This window comes from Siphateles boraxobius, unplaced genomic scaffold (genome assembly GCF_051911475.1).
Source record: "Siphateles boraxobius isolate OS27281-9 unplaced genomic scaffold, OSU_SipBor_1 164, whole genome shotgun sequence".
Lineage (NCBI taxonomy): Eukaryota > Metazoa > Chordata > Actinopteri > Cypriniformes > Leuciscidae > Siphateles > Siphateles boraxobius.
In genome coordinates this window covers 1,493,082-1,513,484 of record NW_027508771.1, presented here as the reverse complement: position 1 = coordinate 1,513,484, position 20,403 = coordinate 1,493,082, and the positions used below count along the sequence as shown (strand labels likewise).

At 48.5% G+C, this 20,403-nt stretch overlaps 1 protein-coding gene and 1 long non-coding RNA gene across 2 annotated transcripts in view; both read left to right on the top strand.

The window, feature by feature from the left end:
• The window catches only part of LOC143740074 (uncharacterized), a 503,207-nt gene that overhangs the window by 225,505 nt on the left and 257,299 nt on the right, over nt 1-20,403 (top strand). The gene's annotated exons all lie outside the window — the stretch shown is intronic.
• The window catches only part of LOC143740069 (kinesin-like protein KIF6), a 204,534-nt gene that overhangs the window by 87,797 nt on the left and 96,334 nt on the right, over nt 1-20,403 (top strand). The window contains exon 13 of the mRNA XM_077232147.1: nt 14,814-15,011. Within this exon, the coding sequence (XP_077088262.1) occupies nt 14,814-15,011 (198 nt within the window). The remainder of the gene's footprint in view (nt 1-14,813; nt 15,012-20,403) is intronic.

Genomic DNA, 20,403 nt, shown 5'->3' with positions numbered 1-20,403 from the left:
CCACCAACTGGCAGCAGGAAGTGTGTCACTTTCAAAATGCTTTTAAATCACCCTCTTATTTTTACCCGATTTGCTTAAAACTTTATGTGTATAATGTAAACACACGGCAGATGTAAACCTGTGAAAGGATTATTGATATCTTAGATACTGTTGCCGTGGTAACGCATCAAACTTTAAGATTATTTTTTGATGCTTTTGAGACTCTTTGCATACTTGGAATTGCATGAAACTCGACAGACACATCACATTTATTAGCCAGTAGACATGTGCAAAGTTTCAGAAACGGGCGTGGTGCAGGGGCTCAGTAGCGCCACCTTTTGACAAAAGTGGGGGAGTTAGGTCTATACTTTTATCTACAATCTTAATACTCAGTATGTATATTGTTCATATCGAGCTGGACAACTTTCTAATTTACAGTTATTAGCTCAGACCAACAGGAAGTCAGATATTTTGGTTTGAATGTGGATGTTTTGGAGAATTTTCTCTTCCTCACTCTCTGACCCTACGTCTCTCCGTGTGTTTGGGGGGAGGGGGATTTGTCTGCTGAGTGAGAATGCTTTTATTTTTGTTTTTCAAGGTTTTGGGGCCCTTAACGTGCTCGAAAACTCTTGAAACTTTGCACACAGGTCAGAACCCGCGGCCACCAGGGCCGGGCTGAAGCTGGTACCCGGGCGTGACAGGGGGGCTCGACAGCGCCCCCTGGAATGTGATTCGAACACTTGTCCATATATCAAACATGCTTGCATGTAATAATATGAAACTCGTACATATTTAGATCTCATCGGGCCGAACAACTTTCGTGCTCTAAGTTTAACGACAGCTCAACAGGAAGTCAGCTATTATGGGTTGTTTGGAAAATGCATGCTTTTATTTTTTATATACTTCTCCTAGAGAATTAATCCAAACACCACGAAACTCGGTCAGCATGAAGTCAAGACATTGAGGATGATAAATTGCCAGCGGATTTTTTATATCTCGAACGGTTTGGCCGTGGCCAGGAAATGAATTTATGACTAAAAAATGACACATAAAGTGTGTTATAACTCAGTTAGTTTTACCTACAGTTACAAAACTTGGCGTGTATATTGTTCTCTTCAAGCCAAACAACTTTCTAATTTACAGTTATTAGTTCCGACCAACAGAAAGTCAGATATTGTGGTCTGAATGTGGATTCTGAGAATTTTCTCTCCCTCTCTCTGACAGAGAGAGTGTTCCCTGCCATTCTCTGTGTGTGTGTGTGTGTGTGTGTGTGTGTAGGGAGGGTGAGAAGGAAAGGGGGGGGGGGGTGTGGGGTGGTCTCTTCCAGTGATAGTTTAAACACAAAATCATAAATAGGGCTATACTGCCCTCTTGTGTCAAAAATTATATTTATACGCACTTTTATTTATTTATTACATGTATTACGCACACACACACACACAGTTCGATCGCGCCCACGTCTCTCTCTATCTCTCTCTCTCTCTCTCTCTCTCTCTCTCTCTCTGTCTCATGCACACACACAGTTCGATCGCGCCCGCGCATCTCTCTCTCACTCACGCACACACACACACACACACACACACACACACACACACACACACACACACACACACACACACACACACACACAGTTTGTATATATATATATATATATCATCTGAATTATAAATAACTTATTTATGTATAAAATAAAAATTCTAGAATAATCCAGACCAACCAGAGCGCACTATTCCTACAACATCATCAGTGCTGAAGCGGAACTACCAGAGCCGATCGGCAGATAGCGAGCAGATGCAGCATATGTGTTGTATCGAGGCAGGGTCAGGCCAGGGGAATCCATTTGCAGCTTTTTTTATTAAGAATGGTCAAGACAGGCAGGGTGAACAATGGCAAACAGGGCAGAACAGAAAAGGCAGAGACAAACCAGGTTGACAGGCAAAGGACAATGACCTCCAGATAAATACTGGGATTCTGGATTTACACATTTAAGTGCTGCAAAACATATTGACCTAAACATTACTGTAAATTTAAATGATCTCATATATGTGGCTATTGTGGTTCACGATCATAGGCCCTGTCCCCAAATGGCACACTTCATATGAATTTCCGGTCTTGTGTACTTATTTCATGTGTCCGTTAAATCCATGAGTGTCACGGTGGGTTGTGGAGAAATGGAGAAGAGGACTCAAATGCGGAGTGAAATGAAGAATTTAATAAAGATAAAACATAAAATAAACAAACCAACAAAAGAATTCCAATGTTTCAAAACTAAATCCAACACAGACCAGACAGGACAGGCACAGAACTCCACACGACTAAACCACGTAACAATGACAACGAACGAGCACAGGACAGCAAACACAGGAAGACTAAATAGGGAGGCAAACAAGGAGGGTAACGAGACAGACAGGTGGAGCAAATAAACCAATAAACAGATAACAAGAGGGAGGGGTCAACAATGACGAGAGCACATGGCTCAACATAACAAACACCCATGTGCAACACAAGACCGGACAGACATGTGACATAACCCCCTTCTTACGGAGCGGCTACCAGACGCTCCATCAGGCCAAGGCGGGACAGTAAGGAAACATCAGGGCGGGACGGGAGGGACAGACCAAGGGGGAAACGGGAGGGACAGACCAAGGGGGAAATGGGAGGGACAGACCAGGGGGGAACGGGAGGGACAGACCAGGGAAAAACGGAGTAAATCGGACGGCCAGGGCGAAATAGAGTTCATCGGGCGGCCAGAGCGAAACAAAGTTCATCGGGCGGCCAGGGCGGCGAAGACCCCTCGGGCGGCCAGGGCGGCGAAGACCCCTCGGGCGGCCAGGGCGGCGAAGACCCCTCGGGCGGCCAGGGCGACGAAGACCCCTCGGGCGGCCATGGTGGTGACTCCGGCTCAGGAACCGCGGACACCGGCTCAGGAACAGCGGACACCGGCTCAGGAACAGCGGACACCGGCTCAGGAACAGCGGACACCGGCTCAGGAACAGCAAACACCGGCTCAGGAACAGCGGACAGCGGACACCGGCTCAGGAACAGCGGAAACTGGCTCAGGAACAGCGGACACCAGCTCAGGAACAGTGGACACCGGCTCAGGTACAGCGGACACCGGCTCAGGTACAACGGACACCGGCTCAGGAATAGACACCGGCTCAGGAACAGCCACAAGAACTGAAACAGTTACAAGAACAGACACAAAAACAGAAACAAACACTGGCTCAGGCGCTGGAACAGGCACTGGCTCTTGCTCCGGCCCTGGAACAGCAGAAACTGGCTCCGGCCCTGGAACAGCAGACACTGGCTCCGGCCCTGGAACAGCAGACACTGGCTCCGGCCCTGGAACAGCAGACACTGGCTCCGGCCCTGGAACAGCAGACACTGGCTCCGGCCCTGGAACAGCAGACACTGGCTCCGGCCCTGGAACAGCAGACACTGGCTCCAGCTCTAGAACAGCAGACACTGGCCTCGGCTCTGGAACAGCAGACACTAGCCCCGGCTCTGGAACCGACTCTGGCTCTGACTCGTAAACAGCAGATACAGACATATCCAGGATCCGCGCCAGACGTTCCAAATAGTCTGTAAGTGCCTTGGCGGCCACACAAATGGGCATTTCCGGATCTGTCTCAGACTGGGCAGACTGGACGTGCTCAGTCTCTGACTGGGCAGACAGAGCGTGCTCAGTCTCTGACTGGGCAGACAGAGCGTGCTCAGTCTCTGACTGGGCAGACAGAGCGTGCTCAGTCTCTGACTGGGCAGACAGAGCGTGCACTGTCTCTCGCTGGGCAGACGTGACGTGAACAGTCTCTCGCTGGGCAGACGTGACGTGAACAGTCTCTCGCTGGGCAGACGTGACGTGAACAGTCTCTCGCTGGGCAGACGTGACGTGAACAGTCTCTCGCCGGGCAGACGTGACGTGAACAGTCTCTCGCTGGGCAGACGTGACGTGAACAGTCTCTCGCTGGGCAGACGGGACGAGAACAGTCTCTCGCTGGGCAGACGGGACGTGAACAGTCTCTCGCTGAGCAGACGGGACGTGAACAGTCTCTCGCTGGGCAGACGGGACGTGAACAGTCTCTCGCTGAGCAGACGGGACGTGAACAGTCTCTCGCTGGGCAGACGGGACGTGAACAGTCTCTCGCTGGGCAGACGGGACGTGAACAGTCTCTGGCTGGGCAGGAGCAGGTCTCCTTCTCCTCCTCCGTCCTTTCTGACGGATGTGTGCAAACTCGAGGCTGGCTAAAACCATCGATGAAGTCCCCACGCTTGACGGATCCAGTGATGATGACTCTGCTGCCCTCCTTTCCTCATTCCTTTGAACGCACATGGATAAATATTTAAACAAAGAAATCCCATTCTCCTTCTCCGCAGGAGAAAGTTCGCTCCGCTGAATCCACATTGGCTCGTTCGTTCTGTCACGGTGGGTTGTGGAGAAATGGAGAAGAGGACTCAAATGCGGAGTGAAATGAAGAATTTAATAAAGATAAAACATAAAATAAACAAACCAACAAAAGAATTCCAATGTTTCAAAACTAAATCCAACACAGACCAGACAGGACAGGCACAGAACTCCACACGACTAAACCACGTAACAATGACAACGAACGAGCACAGGACAGCAAACACAGGAAGACTAAATAGGGAGGCAAACAAGGAGGGTAACGAGACAGACAGGTGGAGCAAATAAACCAATAATCAGATAACAAGAGGGAGGGGTCAACAATGACGAGAGCACATGGCTCAACATAACAAACACCCATGTGCAACACAAGACCGGACAGACATGGGACAATGAGACCGTAGGCTGTCTCATTTTTCATTTTAGGTTTCAGAAGGTTGCTCACGCATACTTTGTGGTTGATATGTGCCCTCGATGCACACTTTTGCAGAGCCCACACTGATGCAAGCTCTACAGCACACTTCTTTTCAACAGTCAAAGCGGGGGTTACGTATTTGCACGTCGTGCACAATAACCCTAAAGGCACCGGGGTGGCGGCTTGTTATATATATAAATATATATATATATATATATATATATATATATATATATATATATATATATATATATAGCTGCGAGCAGCGATGAAGGGCCAAAGCTGGCGGCACCGCCACCCCGGTGCCTTTAGGTAAAGGCACCGGGGTGGCTGTGCCACCGGCTTGGGCCCGCAATCGCTGCTCGCAGCTATATTTTCTGATTAATATTCTTAGCAATGTTATTGTAATCAGACATGCACCTCTGATTCCACATGCAAAACAATGTCGCCCTTTAAAAATAAAGAATCGTTGAAGGTTTTGCCTGAGATTTATGTTGAGATGTGAAATACTGCCACTTCTCTACTGCTACTGCTCACTTATTTGCATATTAAAAAAGCCACATCAAATTCAAATTGCTTAATTTAAATCTACATATACGTATATATATATATATATATATATATATATATATATATATATAAATATATATATATTTTTTTAAATATCTTTCATATGAGAGAAACAAGCATAGCATAAGGGTACCGTATTTTCCGTACTATAAGGCGCACCGGATTATAAGGCGCACCTTCAATGAATGACCTATTTTAGAAAATTAACTGTATATAGGGCGCACCGGATTATAAGGCGCATAAGATACTGCAGTCAAACGTTTGACTGGGTTTGCGTTATGCATCCACTAGATGTGCCAAAGGGAATGTAGCGATTGCGCGGCGCCGGAGGCGAGGCGTTTATTAGTAAGCGTGAGCGCGCTGGGGCAGGCACGTAACTTACATTCGCAGCCTGACTCATACGAGTATTCATGTGCGGCGGCTCGCTGACAGCAACAGCTGGCTGTTTTGAATGAGACGACCCGGTAACTGTGAACGGGGAACGGTTTATGAACATTCTGTGACGCGCAAGTAGCGCCAGGGGACAGTGTGTCTGTTCGTATGTCTGTTAGTAAGAGTGAGCGCTCGTGAGCGGGCACGTGAATTACACACATAACCTGATTTATACGAGGTTGAACTGGCCGTGTGACAGAGCGGCCATAAGATGGACACGAGCGCGAGTTCGCTGGCGAATTTAATAACGCGGAGCGTTATTTACCAATTGATCCAATTAACCAATTGATCCATATATAAGGCGCTCCGGATTATAAGGCGCACTGTCGTTTTTTGAGAAAATTAAAGGCTTTTAAGTGCGCCTTATAGTGCGGAAAATACGGTACATGAGAGGTGGTCATGATTTCAGATTTCTCTGTTCCCCATTTCTCTCCTCCCTCACCCCCTCATGCCTCTATTTCTCCTTCCTCTCACCCCATCATGCCTTTATGCTTCTCTGAGGTGGTACAGTAATTTTGAGCTTATATTTCCTTCTCAAAAAATTAGCATATTGTGATAAAGTTCATTATTTTCCATAATGTAATGATAAAAATTAAACTTTCATATATTTTAGATCCATTGCACACCAACTGAAATATTTCAGGTCTTTTATTGTTTTAATACTGATGATTTTGGCATACAGCTCATGAAAACCCCAAATTCCTATCTCAAAAAATTAGCATATCATGAAAAGGTTCTCTAAACAAGCTATTAACCTAATCATCTGAATCAACTAATTAACTCTAAACACCTGGAAAAGATTTCTGAGGCTCTTAAAAACTCCCAGCCTGTTTCATTACTCAAAACCGCAATCATGGGTAAGACTGCCGACCTGACTGCTGTCCAGAAGGCCATCATTGACACCCTCAAGCAAGAGGGTAAGACACAGAAAGAAATTTCTGAACAAATAGGGTGTTCCAAGAGTGCTGTATCAAGGCACCTCAGTGGGAAGTCTGTGGGAAGGAAAAAGTGTGGCAAAAAACGCTGCACAACGAGAAGAGGTGACCGGACCCTGAGGAAGATTGTGGAGAAGGACCGATTCCAGACCTTGGGGGACCTGCTGAAGCAGTGGACTGAGTCTGGAGTAGAAACATCCATAGCCACCGTGCACAGGCGTGTGAAGGAAATGGGCTACAGGTGCCGCAATCCCCAGGTCAAGCCACTTTTGAACCAGAAACAGCGGCAGAAGCGCCTGACCTGGGCTACAGAGAAGCAGCACTGGACTATTGCTCTGTGGTCCAAAGTACTTTTTTCGGATGAAAGCAAATTTTGCATGTAATTCGGAAATCAAGGTGCCAGAGTCTGGAGGAAGACTGGGGAGAAGGAAATGCCAAAATGCCTGAAGTACAGTGTCAAGTACCCACAGTCAGTGATGGTCTGGGGTGCCATGTCAGCTGCTGGTGTTGGTCCACCGTGTTTTATCAAGGGCAGGATCAATGCAGCTAGCTATCAGGGGATTTGGGGCACTTCATGCTTCCATCTGATTTCATTTTTCAGCACGACCTGGCACCTGCTCACAGTGCCACTGGTAAATGGTTTACTGACCATGGATTTACTGTGCTCAATTGGCCTGCCAACTCTCCTGACCTGAACCCCATAGAGAATCTGTGGGATATTGTGAAGAGAAAGTTGAGAGACGCAAGACCCAACACTCTGGATGAGCTTAAGGCCGCTATCGAAGCATCCTGGGCCTCCATAACACCTCAGAAGTGCCACAGGCTGATTGCCTCCATGCCACGCCGCATTGAAGCAGTCATTTCTGCAAAAGGATTCCCGACCAAGTATTGAGTGCATAACTGAACATAATTATTTGAAGGTTGACTTTTTTGTATTAAAAACACTTCTTTTATTGGTCGGATGAAATATGCAAATTTTTTGAGATAGGAATTTTGGGTTCCCTTTCGTTGTCACACCGAGTTACGTGGGATGACGACGAATGGGGTTTCGCTTAGAACACCTATCGACTTCGAGTATTACAAAACGAGCCAATGGCAAAGAAATGCCATGGGTCTGCGGAATTTGCATAGCGTATCTCCACCTTACCTCGTGGGTATAAAAGGAGGACGCCAGCAACATGCAGATATGTTTTTCGCTTCGGAGCCAAGAATATTTCTTCACTCCACAGTCATCTCTGACTTCGCTCTACGAGACGAGCTTCTCTCTCTGATGTTGGTGTGACGGCGATCTGCAGCGAGCTCACAGTGCCTGCTGATCTGTGCAGTGATCTGCCAGTGTGTGTGTGTCTCCCTGTGTGCTTCAACATCGCGGAGTTTTTTTCTCCTCTCTTAAATGAGCTCGCACGTGGCACGTCTTTTTAAAGACGGCTCGCCCGTGCATTTCTGGTTGCAGCGGACTGGTATCGGACTCTGATGGGCACGAGCGCTGTCTTGTGTGTTGGGCTTTGATCATGCTTGAACAGCGCTCGTGGATGACTCATGTTCTCTCTGGGAACGTGATCATCGCGTCATATATAGGTCGAGACTCGGTGAACTCGCAAGAGTGAGAGTCCCCTCATCCACCCCCCGATCTTCGGGCTGGCTGGTGGCCAGGGTGACCTGAGGGTGTTGGTCTGGAACAAGGTAGCAGACTCTGTGTCCGCGACCCCAGCCCCCCTCTTTAATGACGGTGCCCGCTAGCGAACTGATGATTCCACGAGTCTACCCCCCCCCCCCCCCCAAAAAAAGGGGTGGCCCGTGTGTTTTCATTTGAAGCTACAGAGGATGATGCTGTGTCTGTAGCAGCATCACTAGGTGGGCTTGATTCTTCTGGAAATGACGACTCGTCACAGCTGCCGCCCTCTGGTGTGCATACGGTTGTGCCTGAGTCTGATCCGGAGATGACGGCCATGCTTTCCCGGGACGATTGGTTTTTGGGTGAGGCCGCCGACCCGCGTCCACGGCAAACCCCAATATCTTTCCTCCCGGACGAACATGATGAGATCACGGGTCCGCTCGTTGGTCTCATCCGCCTTTCCTCCCCTCAGGGGCCGCTGCCCATGGGTACACTGGGGTCCCTCCGGTTGAACGCTCTGTTGCCATGCTACTGTGTCCTCAGAGTGCTTCCCGGCGCAATCCTAAGCACCCGTCCAAAGCCTGTAGTTCTTTTCGTCTACACTAATCTGTGGCGAAATCCTATAGTGCCACAGGACAGGCAGCCGCCTCACTGCATCCCATGACCGTTCTGCTGGTGCTCATGGACATGCAGGAGGGCGGGACTGACCCGAGGCTCTTCAGTGAGCTGCGCGCCGCCACTGACCTTGCTCTCCGAGCGACGAGAGTGGCCGTACGCTCTCGGAGTCAGGTGATGTTCACCATTCTGGGGCTGACCGGTCTGAGGTGCACGATGTCGGGTGGACCCGTCTGCTCGACACCCCCATCTCCCAAGTCGGCCTCTTCGGCGGTGCGGTTGAGTGCTTCTGCCCTACAGTTCTCAACCGCCCATGAGCAGATTGAGGTTATTCTGCCCGACGGCCCCGCCGTCCGCTCAGATCCCTCAGTCTGCCCACCGCCGAAGGCACCCTCCTACGGTTCCAACCCCGCCCATTCACCCGGGCCTGGCTCTGGAAGACCGTAGCTGGGACGCCACAGCCCTCTCCAGCCCCGCCCCCCGCTAAACGCCGGGTTAGCGGCACTTTTGAGATGGGCTGCTCAGAGATGAGACTCAGTTCTTCCAGGAGTTGGTAGCAGGGCCACTCCTTTCCCCGGTGGAGGGCTGGCGAAGAATCCTTATTCAGAAAGAACTGACTCTCTCGTCTCTGAGCATATAGAGTTCTCGGACGACACAGAGCGCCGCCCACAAGCCGTGCTCTCCTCGTCCCCCTCTGTTCCAGAGGCGGTTGACACGGCGTGCCGTCCACGGACCGCTTTGCCCCTGTCCCCCTCTGTCGCCAGACCCCTGACAGAGCAGGCCCCCGTGGAACGCTGGTCCTTCCCTGGGCTCCTCTGTCAGGGTGCGGTTATGACCTTGCCCCCACACCGGGCCGCTATGCCGTCCACGTCTGGGCCGGTCATTCCGCTTCGCTGCACCACCCGGGGGACGTCTGTGGTTCTTGACGCCGCTGGTACAGTTGGGAGCCTGCCTAGAGCTTCCCTTCTGTTCCGCTGGGTAGCGCGAACCATCGGCTCGGCTTGCGATTCAGTTCGCACGGTCTCCCCCCCGCTTCAGGGGAGTCTGCTCCACTTTGGTCGGTGGCTATGCCCCTATCATGAGAGCGGAGGTTGCTACCCTACTGGCGATGGGTGCGATTGAGACTGTTCCTCTAGCCGAAATGAGGTCCGGGTTTACAGCCCCTACCTCATTGTCCCGGAGAAGTCTGGTGGGTCACGGCCAATCCTGGACCTACGCATCTGAACCGCTCCCTTCACAGGCTGCCGTTCAAGATGCTCCTGGCCAAACGCATTTCTGGATGTGTGCGGCCACAGGATTGGTTTGCAGCGATCGACCTGAAGGACGCCTACTTTTATGTCTTCGTTCTCCTTCGACTCAGACCATACCTACGGTTTGCTGTCAGGGCACGCGCATATCAGTACGCTGTTCTCCCATTCGGGCTAGCCCTGTCTCCTCGCGCCTTCACAGGGGTTGTTGAGGCAGCCCTTGTTCCTCCATGGGAACACGGGGTTCGCATCCTGAACTATCTCGGTGACTGGCTGTCTTAAGCTCACTCCTGAGACCAGGTTTGCGAATACAGGGACCCAGTGTTCCGGCACCTAGCTCGTCTGGGCCTTCGGGTCAACTGGGGAAGGAGTAAACTTTGCCCCGTGCAGAGGATCTCTTTTCTCGGTATGGACTTGGTCGCCTTCTCCACTCAGCCATTGCTGACTTGCCTGAGACTATCAAGCGCAAGAGTGCGGTTCCACTGAAGTTTTTTCAGAGGCTCCTGGGGCATATGGCATCTGCAGCCGCGGTACGTCGCTCAGATTGCTTTATATGAGATCGCTTCAGCTTTGGCTTCGCGACCGAGTCCCGAGGTGGGCATGGCAACACGGCACCCTCCGAGTACCAGTTACTCCGACCTGCCGTCAGTACTCACCCCGTGGTCGAACCTCAGTTTTCTACGGGCCCGAGTGCCCCTGGAACGAGCTTCCCGGCATGTTGTTGTCTCAACAGATGCCTCCATGGGCTGGGGCGCCATGCGCAATGGACATGCTGTCACACTCTCATGTTGAGCAGAAATGCTCCTGAAAAATTCTGTGAGATTTATCACACCCAGGTGTTGAGCAAGGTTGCTCCTGAAGCTCAGTGATTCTCGCATGTAGTGTTGAGCAGTATGGCATGTCTATTGCCTCGAGTTGCTGGCAGTACGCCTTGCCCTGCACCGCTTCCGGGCGTTGCTCTGGGGTCAACACGTACTATTCCGATCAGACAATACCGCCACAGTAGCGTACATCAACCATCAAGGTGGTCTACGCTCGCGCCGTATGTCGCAACTCGCCCGCCACCTCCTCTTATGGAGTCAGAAGCATCTGAGGTCGCTTCGAGCCATTTTCATTCCGGAGTCCTGAACTGTGCAGCCGACGAGCTCTCACGGCTTCGGCCACTCCCTGGAGAATGGCGACTCCATCCCCAGTCGGTTCAGCTGATTTGGGACCAGTTCGGGGACGCGCAGATAGATCTGTATGCCTCTCACGACTCGACCCATTGCGCCCAGTTTTATTCCCTGACCGAGGGCACGCTCGGCACGGATGCTCTGGCGCACAGCTGGCCGCAGGGCCGCAAGTATGCGTTTCCCCCAGTGAGCCTTCTTGCGCACACCTTGCGCAAGGTCAGGGAGGACGAGGAGCAGGTCATTCTGGTTGCCCCTTACTGGCCCAACCGGACCTGGTTCCCCGAACTAGTACTCCTCGCGACAGCACCTCCCTGGCCGATCCCTCTGAGGAAGAACCTTCTTTCTCAGGGACGGGGCACCCTATGGCACCCTCGTCCCGATCTTTGGAGCCTCCACGTGTGGCTCCTGGATGGGACGAGGCAGGTTTGAGTACCCTACCACCAGCGGTGGTGGCTACCATCACTTCCGCTAGAGCGTCGTCCACGAGACACGTCTATGCGTTGAAGTGGAACCTCTTCGTCAACTGGTGCTCTTCTCACCGAGAAGACCCCCGGAGATGCTCGATCAGCGTTGTGCTTTCCTTCCTTCAACAGGGGTTGGAGCGAAGGCTGTCTCCCTCCACCCTGAAGGTCTATGTTGCCGCCATTGCCGCACATCATGACCTCATTGAAGGTAAGTCGGTGGGGAAGCATGACCTGGTCATCAGGTTCCTGAGAGGAGCGAGGAGACTAAATCCGCCTCGCCTCCTCTCGTTCCCTCTTGGGACCTCTCAGTGGTTCTAACTGCCCTGAAGAATGCTCCCTTTGAGCCCCTGCAATCAGTCGAGCTTAAGTTCCTGTCTATGAAGACAGCGCTCCTGGTTGCACTGGCCTCCATCAAGAGGGTTGGTGACCTGCACGTATTCTCCGTTGACGAAGCGTGCCTGGAATTTGGGCCGGCTTCCTCTCACGTGATCCTGAGACCCCGGCCTGGATACGTGCCCAAGGTTCCTACCACTCCCTTTCGGGACCAGGTGGTGAACCTGCAAGCGCTGCCCTCGGAGGAGGCAGACCCAGCCTTGGCACTGCTCTGTCCAGTACGCGCTCTCCGCGCCTATGTAGACAGAACGCAGTGTTTCAGGACCTCTGACCAGCTCTTTGTCTGTTATGGTGGGAAGCTGAAGGGAAAGGCTCTCTCCAAGCAAAGGTTGTCTCACTGGATAGTGGACACCATTGCTTTGGCATACCAGCAGCAAGGTCGACCGTGCCCCCTTGGTGTGACTACCCACTCCACCCGGAGTGTGGCGTCCTCTTGGGCTCTAGCGCATGGCGCCTCGCTAACAGACATCTGCAGAGCTGCAGGCTGGGCGACACCTAACACATTCGCCAGATTCTATAATCTCCGAGTGGAGCCTGTGTCCTCTCGTGTACTCGCTTCAACCAGCTAGTACCGGACCCGCTCAGGTGTCTTCGCTTGCTCGCCATTCCACTCCACGGACTGGATACGTGCGATATTTTCCTCAGGTGAGCTTTCCTGAAAGCCCTGAGCTCCTCCAGCACTCCTGACGTCGGCGCCAGTGTCTATTGCCTGTGCGTCGGCTAGGTGCCTCCCGTGTGCACGGTCCCTCCTCTGAGCGACCCCCACATGTGTATTTCCACTGTAAGCCTCTCTGAGCATGTGTCTTTCCCTTGGCAAGCCACCTTGCCACCCCTGGGGTTGAAATATTCCACCTGCGGCTGGACACCCCAGTGTTTTCCAAATGCTTCCTTCGGGTCATATGTGTATTCTCTAAGTCCCCCCCCTCTGGGTTGGCTTTAATTGCATACTTCCCCTAAGCTTGGGATATGCTTCCCAGTGTACTTTGGTATTCCTGTGATAAATGGAGTCCTTTGTCCAGGCTGACAGGGATCTCGATTTACGCAGGGCACTGGAAGACAGCTGAGAAGGTGGCGTGATTAGACTGGTAACCCCATTCGTCGTCATCCGACGTAACTCGGAGTGACAACGAAAGGGAACGTCTACGGTTACGTATGTAACCCTCGTTCCCTGAGTAGGGAACGGAGACGTTACGTCTGCCTGCCACTTTCCGCTGTACCGCGGGGATCGCCTGAGCTCAGTCTTGGCTCCTCAGCGAAGAAACATATCTGCATGTTGCTGGCGTCCTCCTTTTATACCCACGAGGTAAGGCGGAGATACGCTATGCAAATTCCGCAGACCCATGGCATTTCTTTGCCATTGGCTCGTTTTGTAATACTCGAAGTCGATAGGTGTTCTAAGCGAAACCCCATTCGTCGTCATCCGGCGTAACGTCTCCGTTCCCTACTCAGGGAACGAGGGTTACATACATAACCGTAGACGTTGCTTATGTTGTAAATGGAACGAATAACCTCATGCTTACACACGGTACAATCCACTTTCCATATTAAGAAACTATTTCTCAGTGTATAGATGTGTGGTACATTTGCATCAGTTGAAAAACATTCCTTTCCTTGTAAAGAACATGCCAATTGTACACATTTAATGTATCATCATTATTGGAACATCTCTGCTCAGTGACTGTTGCATTGCACACATACCTCTTAGCAAAATATATAACTCTCCCAGCTCCCCTCCCTGTGTCTAAAATATGATCCTTAAGCACATAGGTCCATGCAATCTAGAGTCTAACTCATGCATTTTAAACTTCATAAGATAATACAACTGATTATGAATACTAATAAAGAATAATAATACAGATACATAATATTAAATAATGAAATTATATTAAAAGATGAAATTTTAGTCTTCAGCAGCTCAGGCCTAAACCTTAGGAATTAGTCCCAAGACAGGTGAAGTTCAGAAACTGCGTGTGGACCAATGAGACGTCCTGTCCTTCTGGGACTTGGTACTAGTGGTCTTACACTTGCCCCCTAATATGTCTCTGTCAGTTGTCCTAGAATCCTTATCTGATGGCGTTGGACATTTGTTTGTGCTAGTCCACCAAGATCCAAGAGTCAGAGATAGGCCCCACATAAAACTGGGCCTAGGAATGTGCTGTTCACTACAAAATGATTTAAACATGAATCTGGTTCTAGTTAAACTCACTAATGATCAAGTGACAATGGTTGTCGGAATAGAATAATGAGTGAATAGTGACAAAAATTTTGGTCTTTTCTTCACACAAATCTTTCATATTGATTTTGTAGACTTGGAATATTGTACATAGTTGTACGTTGTAATATTGATCAGGATTTTAGCTAAACTCTGCAGGGCAGTGGCACTCCAGGGCCAGATTTGCAGAACCCTGCACTACATTCTTGACCAGTTGTTACAGGAATATTAAAGTCATGATTTTGAATCTTCAGAAACTCTCCGTGTTTTTCATTTGATTGACTGTTTTGCATTTAATTATCCTTGTAACACACAGATCTCCAGGCCAAAACAAATGATTATCCTTAATTTAAGCTTCTCAGGTATATTAGTGAGCATGCTCAAGAGAGAAAAGAGGAAAGTTCAAGATGTTACTTCCCAGCTGGCACAGTTACACAATCAAAACCCATCAACCTACAGCTCATCACGGTCACCCGCAGCCCTACAGGCGGAGGAGAGTGAAAAATGTGACACCTCTATTGATTACAAACATGCTCATCATTTGATAACCAGAAAAAGGGGTGAGTTACCACAAACCATATATGTATAGCCCTATATTACATGGCATTCACTACGTATTGCATCCTTTCAATTGCCTAGCCACTCAAACAAAATGTGCAGATTCACTGCCACTTACTCAACAGGATAATGCAGCTTTTAAAAATGAAATGAGTCAGGCTTTTTTCATAAGGCAGTGTTGCCACGTGTGCCATGAAAAATTATTAAATTCCAAAAAATAAGTAAAAATAAATGCTACAAATGAGAAAATGTCATATGTCAGGCTGAAACCTCATATCTTTATATTTCATAATTTTTGTTTCATAAAATTAATGCTATTGGTCATCCTTTATGTCTGTATGTGGGTTTTATAAATATTTAACCAATAAAAAGCATTTAAAAGAGGTTTTGACTAAAAATCCATTGTTTCCTCAAACTGTCAGTCAAACCTCATAACTCCACCACGCCTAGAATTTAGAATGTGGCGCTTGCACAGTTTGGAGTTTGGAGTTTGGAGACCCCTGCTTGTTTGTGATGCAAGGGTAAATAAAGAACTGATGTTTGAATAAGTACAGTGCTTTCTTCACTCAATAAACACTATCTATACGTCACTATTAGTGCAGCAGATAAATGGCATATTTCAAGAGAATCGTTCAAATTGGTATAGAAGCATGAAATTTGGCACAGATACTCTCCAAGGGTCATTTTTTGGGAAAAAAAGGCGTTGGCCACCCAAAAATTCAATATGGCAGCCATTTTTTCAAGATGGTCGCTATTTCTGTCAAATGCTCATTGTCAATTGTTCAAACAGTGATATCATGTAGGCATAACATTTTGTGAAAATACTCTCTTCAGAATGTTGTTTTGGAAAACAGTGCTTGTCCCTCAAAAATTCAATATGGCAACCATTTTTCGAGATGGCCGCCATTTTTCTTCAATACTTACATATTTTTTTTCAAATGTTGATGCTATCATGAAATTTGGTACAAATATTCTTCAAGGAACATTATCATGGAAAAAGGTGTGTACCAATCAAAAATTCAAGATGGCGACCATTTTCAAGATGGCCATAGAATGTACATTTTCAGAAGAAAATGTGAGTGGGTGCTTGCAGTGGCAAAACTCGCCACTCGGTTGCTAGGGTTTGGTACATGATTGCATACGAGCCAACAAACATGTCTGTACGATGTTCTGGTGCCGAGATATGGCTTATTCATGTGTTCCGGTGGTTGCTAGGTGGTTGCTAGAGTGTTCTGGGTCATTGCTATGGTGTTGGTAGGCGGTTGCTAGGGTATTCTGGGTGGTTGCTATGGTGTTGGTAGGTGGTTAGTAGTTGTCACAGATGGTCACTATTGGAGTTCTTAGCATTTTCTTGGCATGATTTAGCACTTACTTAATCGCTATTAGCATGTAGCTGTTCACAGCTAGCATGTGTAGCATGTTGGAACGCCTGTTTGCTAGCATGAGTCAAAAGAGCCAACCCCCATCTCCATACGATGTTCTGATGCAGAGATATGCTGCCGTGCAAACACAAAAGACTGTAACTTCGTTTTTGGTTGAAAATGAGTTATTGATATTTTTGGCACATTTTTGGCCTGTGTACTTACAGCTGCCATCAGTCCCTGTAACTTCTGATGTCCTCAGAGCCTTGTCCTGCACTAATGCGGTCAGATAGTATGCTCTTAACCCGCTCCATCGACAAACGTGTGATATCGATCGCGAAGGATATATGCAGAGTTGACAGAAAAGTGTTACACATGCCGTTGCAGGTGAATACAACAAAGAACTAAAGCCCCGCCTCACCCAGTTCGGTTACCGGATCTGGTTGAAACATTAATGCATCTAGCTGGCAGAGAGTCAAAACTTCGCCGGCGCTTTCAGCACCACCCTGAACACGGTCGAGCCGACGCAGGACAAATACATCACAGGGAGTGATAATAATGAAGCAACAAGGGTATATTGGTGCATACAACATAATGAAGCAAGTGCTGGTGCATACAACATCAGACCAGCTCAGCTGTTACAAGCAGGTTATACAATCACAGCGTCCGGAATAAATCCGCGGGAACGACCAAAGTGCACAATAATAGGGCAGACAGGCAGCTGAAACAACCGCATACTGAAAAGACGCAGAACACAGAAGGTTGTGCTATAAATGCATTAGTTGTCTAGGTAGTCCAGAACGCGCTCCCTACTGAGTCTCAAGGGGGAAAGCACTGCATAGGCTACTTTTCGTGAACGGACGAGGATCGTGACACCTTGAACACGAATCTCGGTAAGCGTCTGTGAAAGTATGCGTCTTTCAGATCCATCGCTATAATCCAGTCTCCGGGTCGAATGTGCACGAGGATCTGTTTTTATCGTGATCATTTTGAACGCGTATTTAGAAAGTCTTATGCCACTCAGTACCACTTGAAGATAGCCTATACTCTTTACCACTACGGAAGTATTTTGTCATGTCTAATGAATTAATAGGGTCACCAGAATGCAACCAAAGCACAATAAGTAGATGGCTATAAGTAATTGTAAATCATTCAAAAATAAATGCCATGATCACTAGATTTTATACAGGTGTTACTACAATGATTTTGTTAATGGTGATCAGCAACCAAATATTGATAATGTGGAAGTCACTGTCTTTTGCCTTGGCATGACTTCTCACTTTTTGCTGACAATACAAAGGCAGAGTACAGTAACTTTAAAATAGTGGTCAAAAGTCAAGTTTGAGCTCAAGATTTTTTTATGTAGATAATGTTTATTACTTAAAAATCTAATTGCCAAATTTCCAGTGTCCTACCTATAATTAATTTGGCGGGACAACAAAAAATCTTTAAAGTCATTTTTCTTAGTTCCACACTCTAGCGAGTTAAGGTCTTTTGCCTTTGTAGGGCAGTATACGTCTTGCAAAATGTTAGCTAGGGTACTCTCTTTGGTTGCTAGGGAGTGGCTTGGCAGCTGCAAATCATGAAACTCTAAAGGCTGCGTGTCACTATGAATGATATAAACCAACTCCCATATCTCTATGACATTCAGAATAGAAGATATACCTCTTTGGATTTTGGTTGCTAAGGTGCTCAACAATGGTTGCTAGGGAGGGGCTAGAAGTGTTCAGGTAATTCATGATTGATTGTTTGCTGCCCCGGGTAAAACGAGACCAGACTCATGTTTCTATGATACTTCTATCCCTTTTATCTCTTTCAATGGAATGGAACTTGTTGCTAAGGTGCTGTAAATGGTTGCTAGGGTGTGGCTTAATAGCTTCACAATGATCCTGAGAGACTGATTGGTCGTCTGATTAAAATGAGCCCGTCCCCTTGTCTCTATGACACTGTGATCCAGAGCTATGTTCAATACAAAATCCCTATGCAATGTGTATGACTACCCATTTCTGTCAGGGTTCTGTCACTTCTGTCTGGTCTTATCTTAGTTGGTGACAGAGGTCTGACATTCCTGGTTTGTCATGTTCTTGTGTTCTAGTTCTGTTTATTGTGAGCACATGGCTTGTCATGTGTTTCCTTTGTGCCATGTGCTCTCCTGTCTTTTGTCAGCCCCTCCCATCTCCTTACCTGTTAATTGTATTATCTCCCTCACCTGTCTTGCTTGTTACCTTCTGTCATTTGTTCCCTATTTAGTTTTCTTGTGTTTGCAGTCCTGTGTTGGTTCATTATTATCTGTTTCCCTTGTGTTTCCTGGGTCTGCCTGATAGCTCTCTGGTTTTCGGTGGTCAGCACCACCGCGACTTCGCAAACGGTGGAGGAGGAAGACTATTCCGGAGCCTACCATTCCCATCATCAGTCCTGCCATGGCCAAGAAAGCAGTCTTTTCGTTCTATGCATTGCCGGTGTTGAATGCATGGAAAAAGCACATGGTGTCTGCCGATCCAGAGACTGCTCACATCACGTCTGCCGATCCAGGGACCGCTCGCGTCACGTCTGCCGATCCAGGGACCGCTCGCGTCATGTCTGCCGATCCAGGGACCGCTCCCGTCACGTCTGCCGATCCAGGGACCTCTCGTGTCACGTCTGCCGATCCAGGGACCGCTCCCGTCACGTCTGCCGATCCAGGGACCTCTCGCGTCACATCTGCCGATCCAGGGACCGCTCTCGTCATGTATGCCGATCCAGGGACCGCTCGCGTCACGTCTGCCAATCCAGGGACCGCTCGCGTCACGTCTGCCGATCCAGTGCCTCCGTAACCTACACAGCCTGCACCAACCTGGTCCTCAGCCAGGACTCCTGATAGGCCTGAACCTCCCTGGCTCAACCCTCCCTCACTCCACCCTCCCGTCCCTCCCTGGTCAATGCTTGGGACTTGATTGACTTTCATATTTGGTTCTGTTTTGGCTCCCCTTTTCCCCCTTCTTGGTCTCTGTTTTTGGTGTATCTGACTTGTCTGCTGTGGTGTTGGGTTGTGTATGTTTTTGTTCCCGTCTCGGTTTTATGTCTCTCTTTGGAGGGGGGTAATGTCAGGATTCTGTCACTTCTGTCTGGTCGTATCTTAGTTGGTGACAGAGGTCTGACATTCCCGGTTTGTCATGTTCTTGTGTTCTAGTTCTGTTTATTGTGAGCACATGGCTTGTCATGTGTTTCCTTTGTGCCATGTGCTCTCCTGTCTATTGTCAGCCCCTCCCATCTCGTTACCTGTTAATTGTATTATCTCCCTCACCTGTCTTGCTTGTTACCTTCTGTCATTTGTTCCCTATTTAGTCTCCTTGTGTTTGCAGTCCTGTGTTGGTTCGTTATTATCTGTTTCCCTTGTGTTGGTTCGTTATTATCTGTTTCCCTTGTGTTTCCTGTGTCTCAGTTTTGGTTTTCAGTTTTCATGTTGTTTTGTAGTCATTTAATTAAACTTACCTTCCTGCACTTGAATCCTTGTCTTCCTTAATTTCTTCATCACGTGACAATTTCATGGGCCGTCCTACACCATATTAAGTCAATGGGGCAACTTTGGGCAGCTCCTGCCCCCCAGGGGTGCAACTTTTACCCTGTTGTGAGGTATGTTCTTACAGAGCCTGCCAGCCTCTTCAAATGTGGTAAACCACACGTTTCTGCGAAATCCTCGCTCGGAGCTATGAATCGTCAAAGTTTGTCGCAATGTTAAGTCTATGGGATTTTTTTCGGCTGCTTTTTCGCCCCTGGGGCGAACATCGTACCCCCGATCACTTATAAAAGTCATAGCACACCATTTCCGAATAATCCGAACGATTTGATGCCAAATTCGTGGGTCTGTGATAAAAGCTGTGGGAGGAGATGCGGTTTGGGGACAAAAGTTGGGCCTTTGCCTTTGGCCACATTGAATTTTTGAGTGGCCAACGCCTTTTTCCAAAATAGTGGCCCTTAGAGAGTATCTGTGCCAAATTTCATCCTTCTATACCAAAGTGAACGATTTTTTTACGTATCTGCTGCACTATATGGA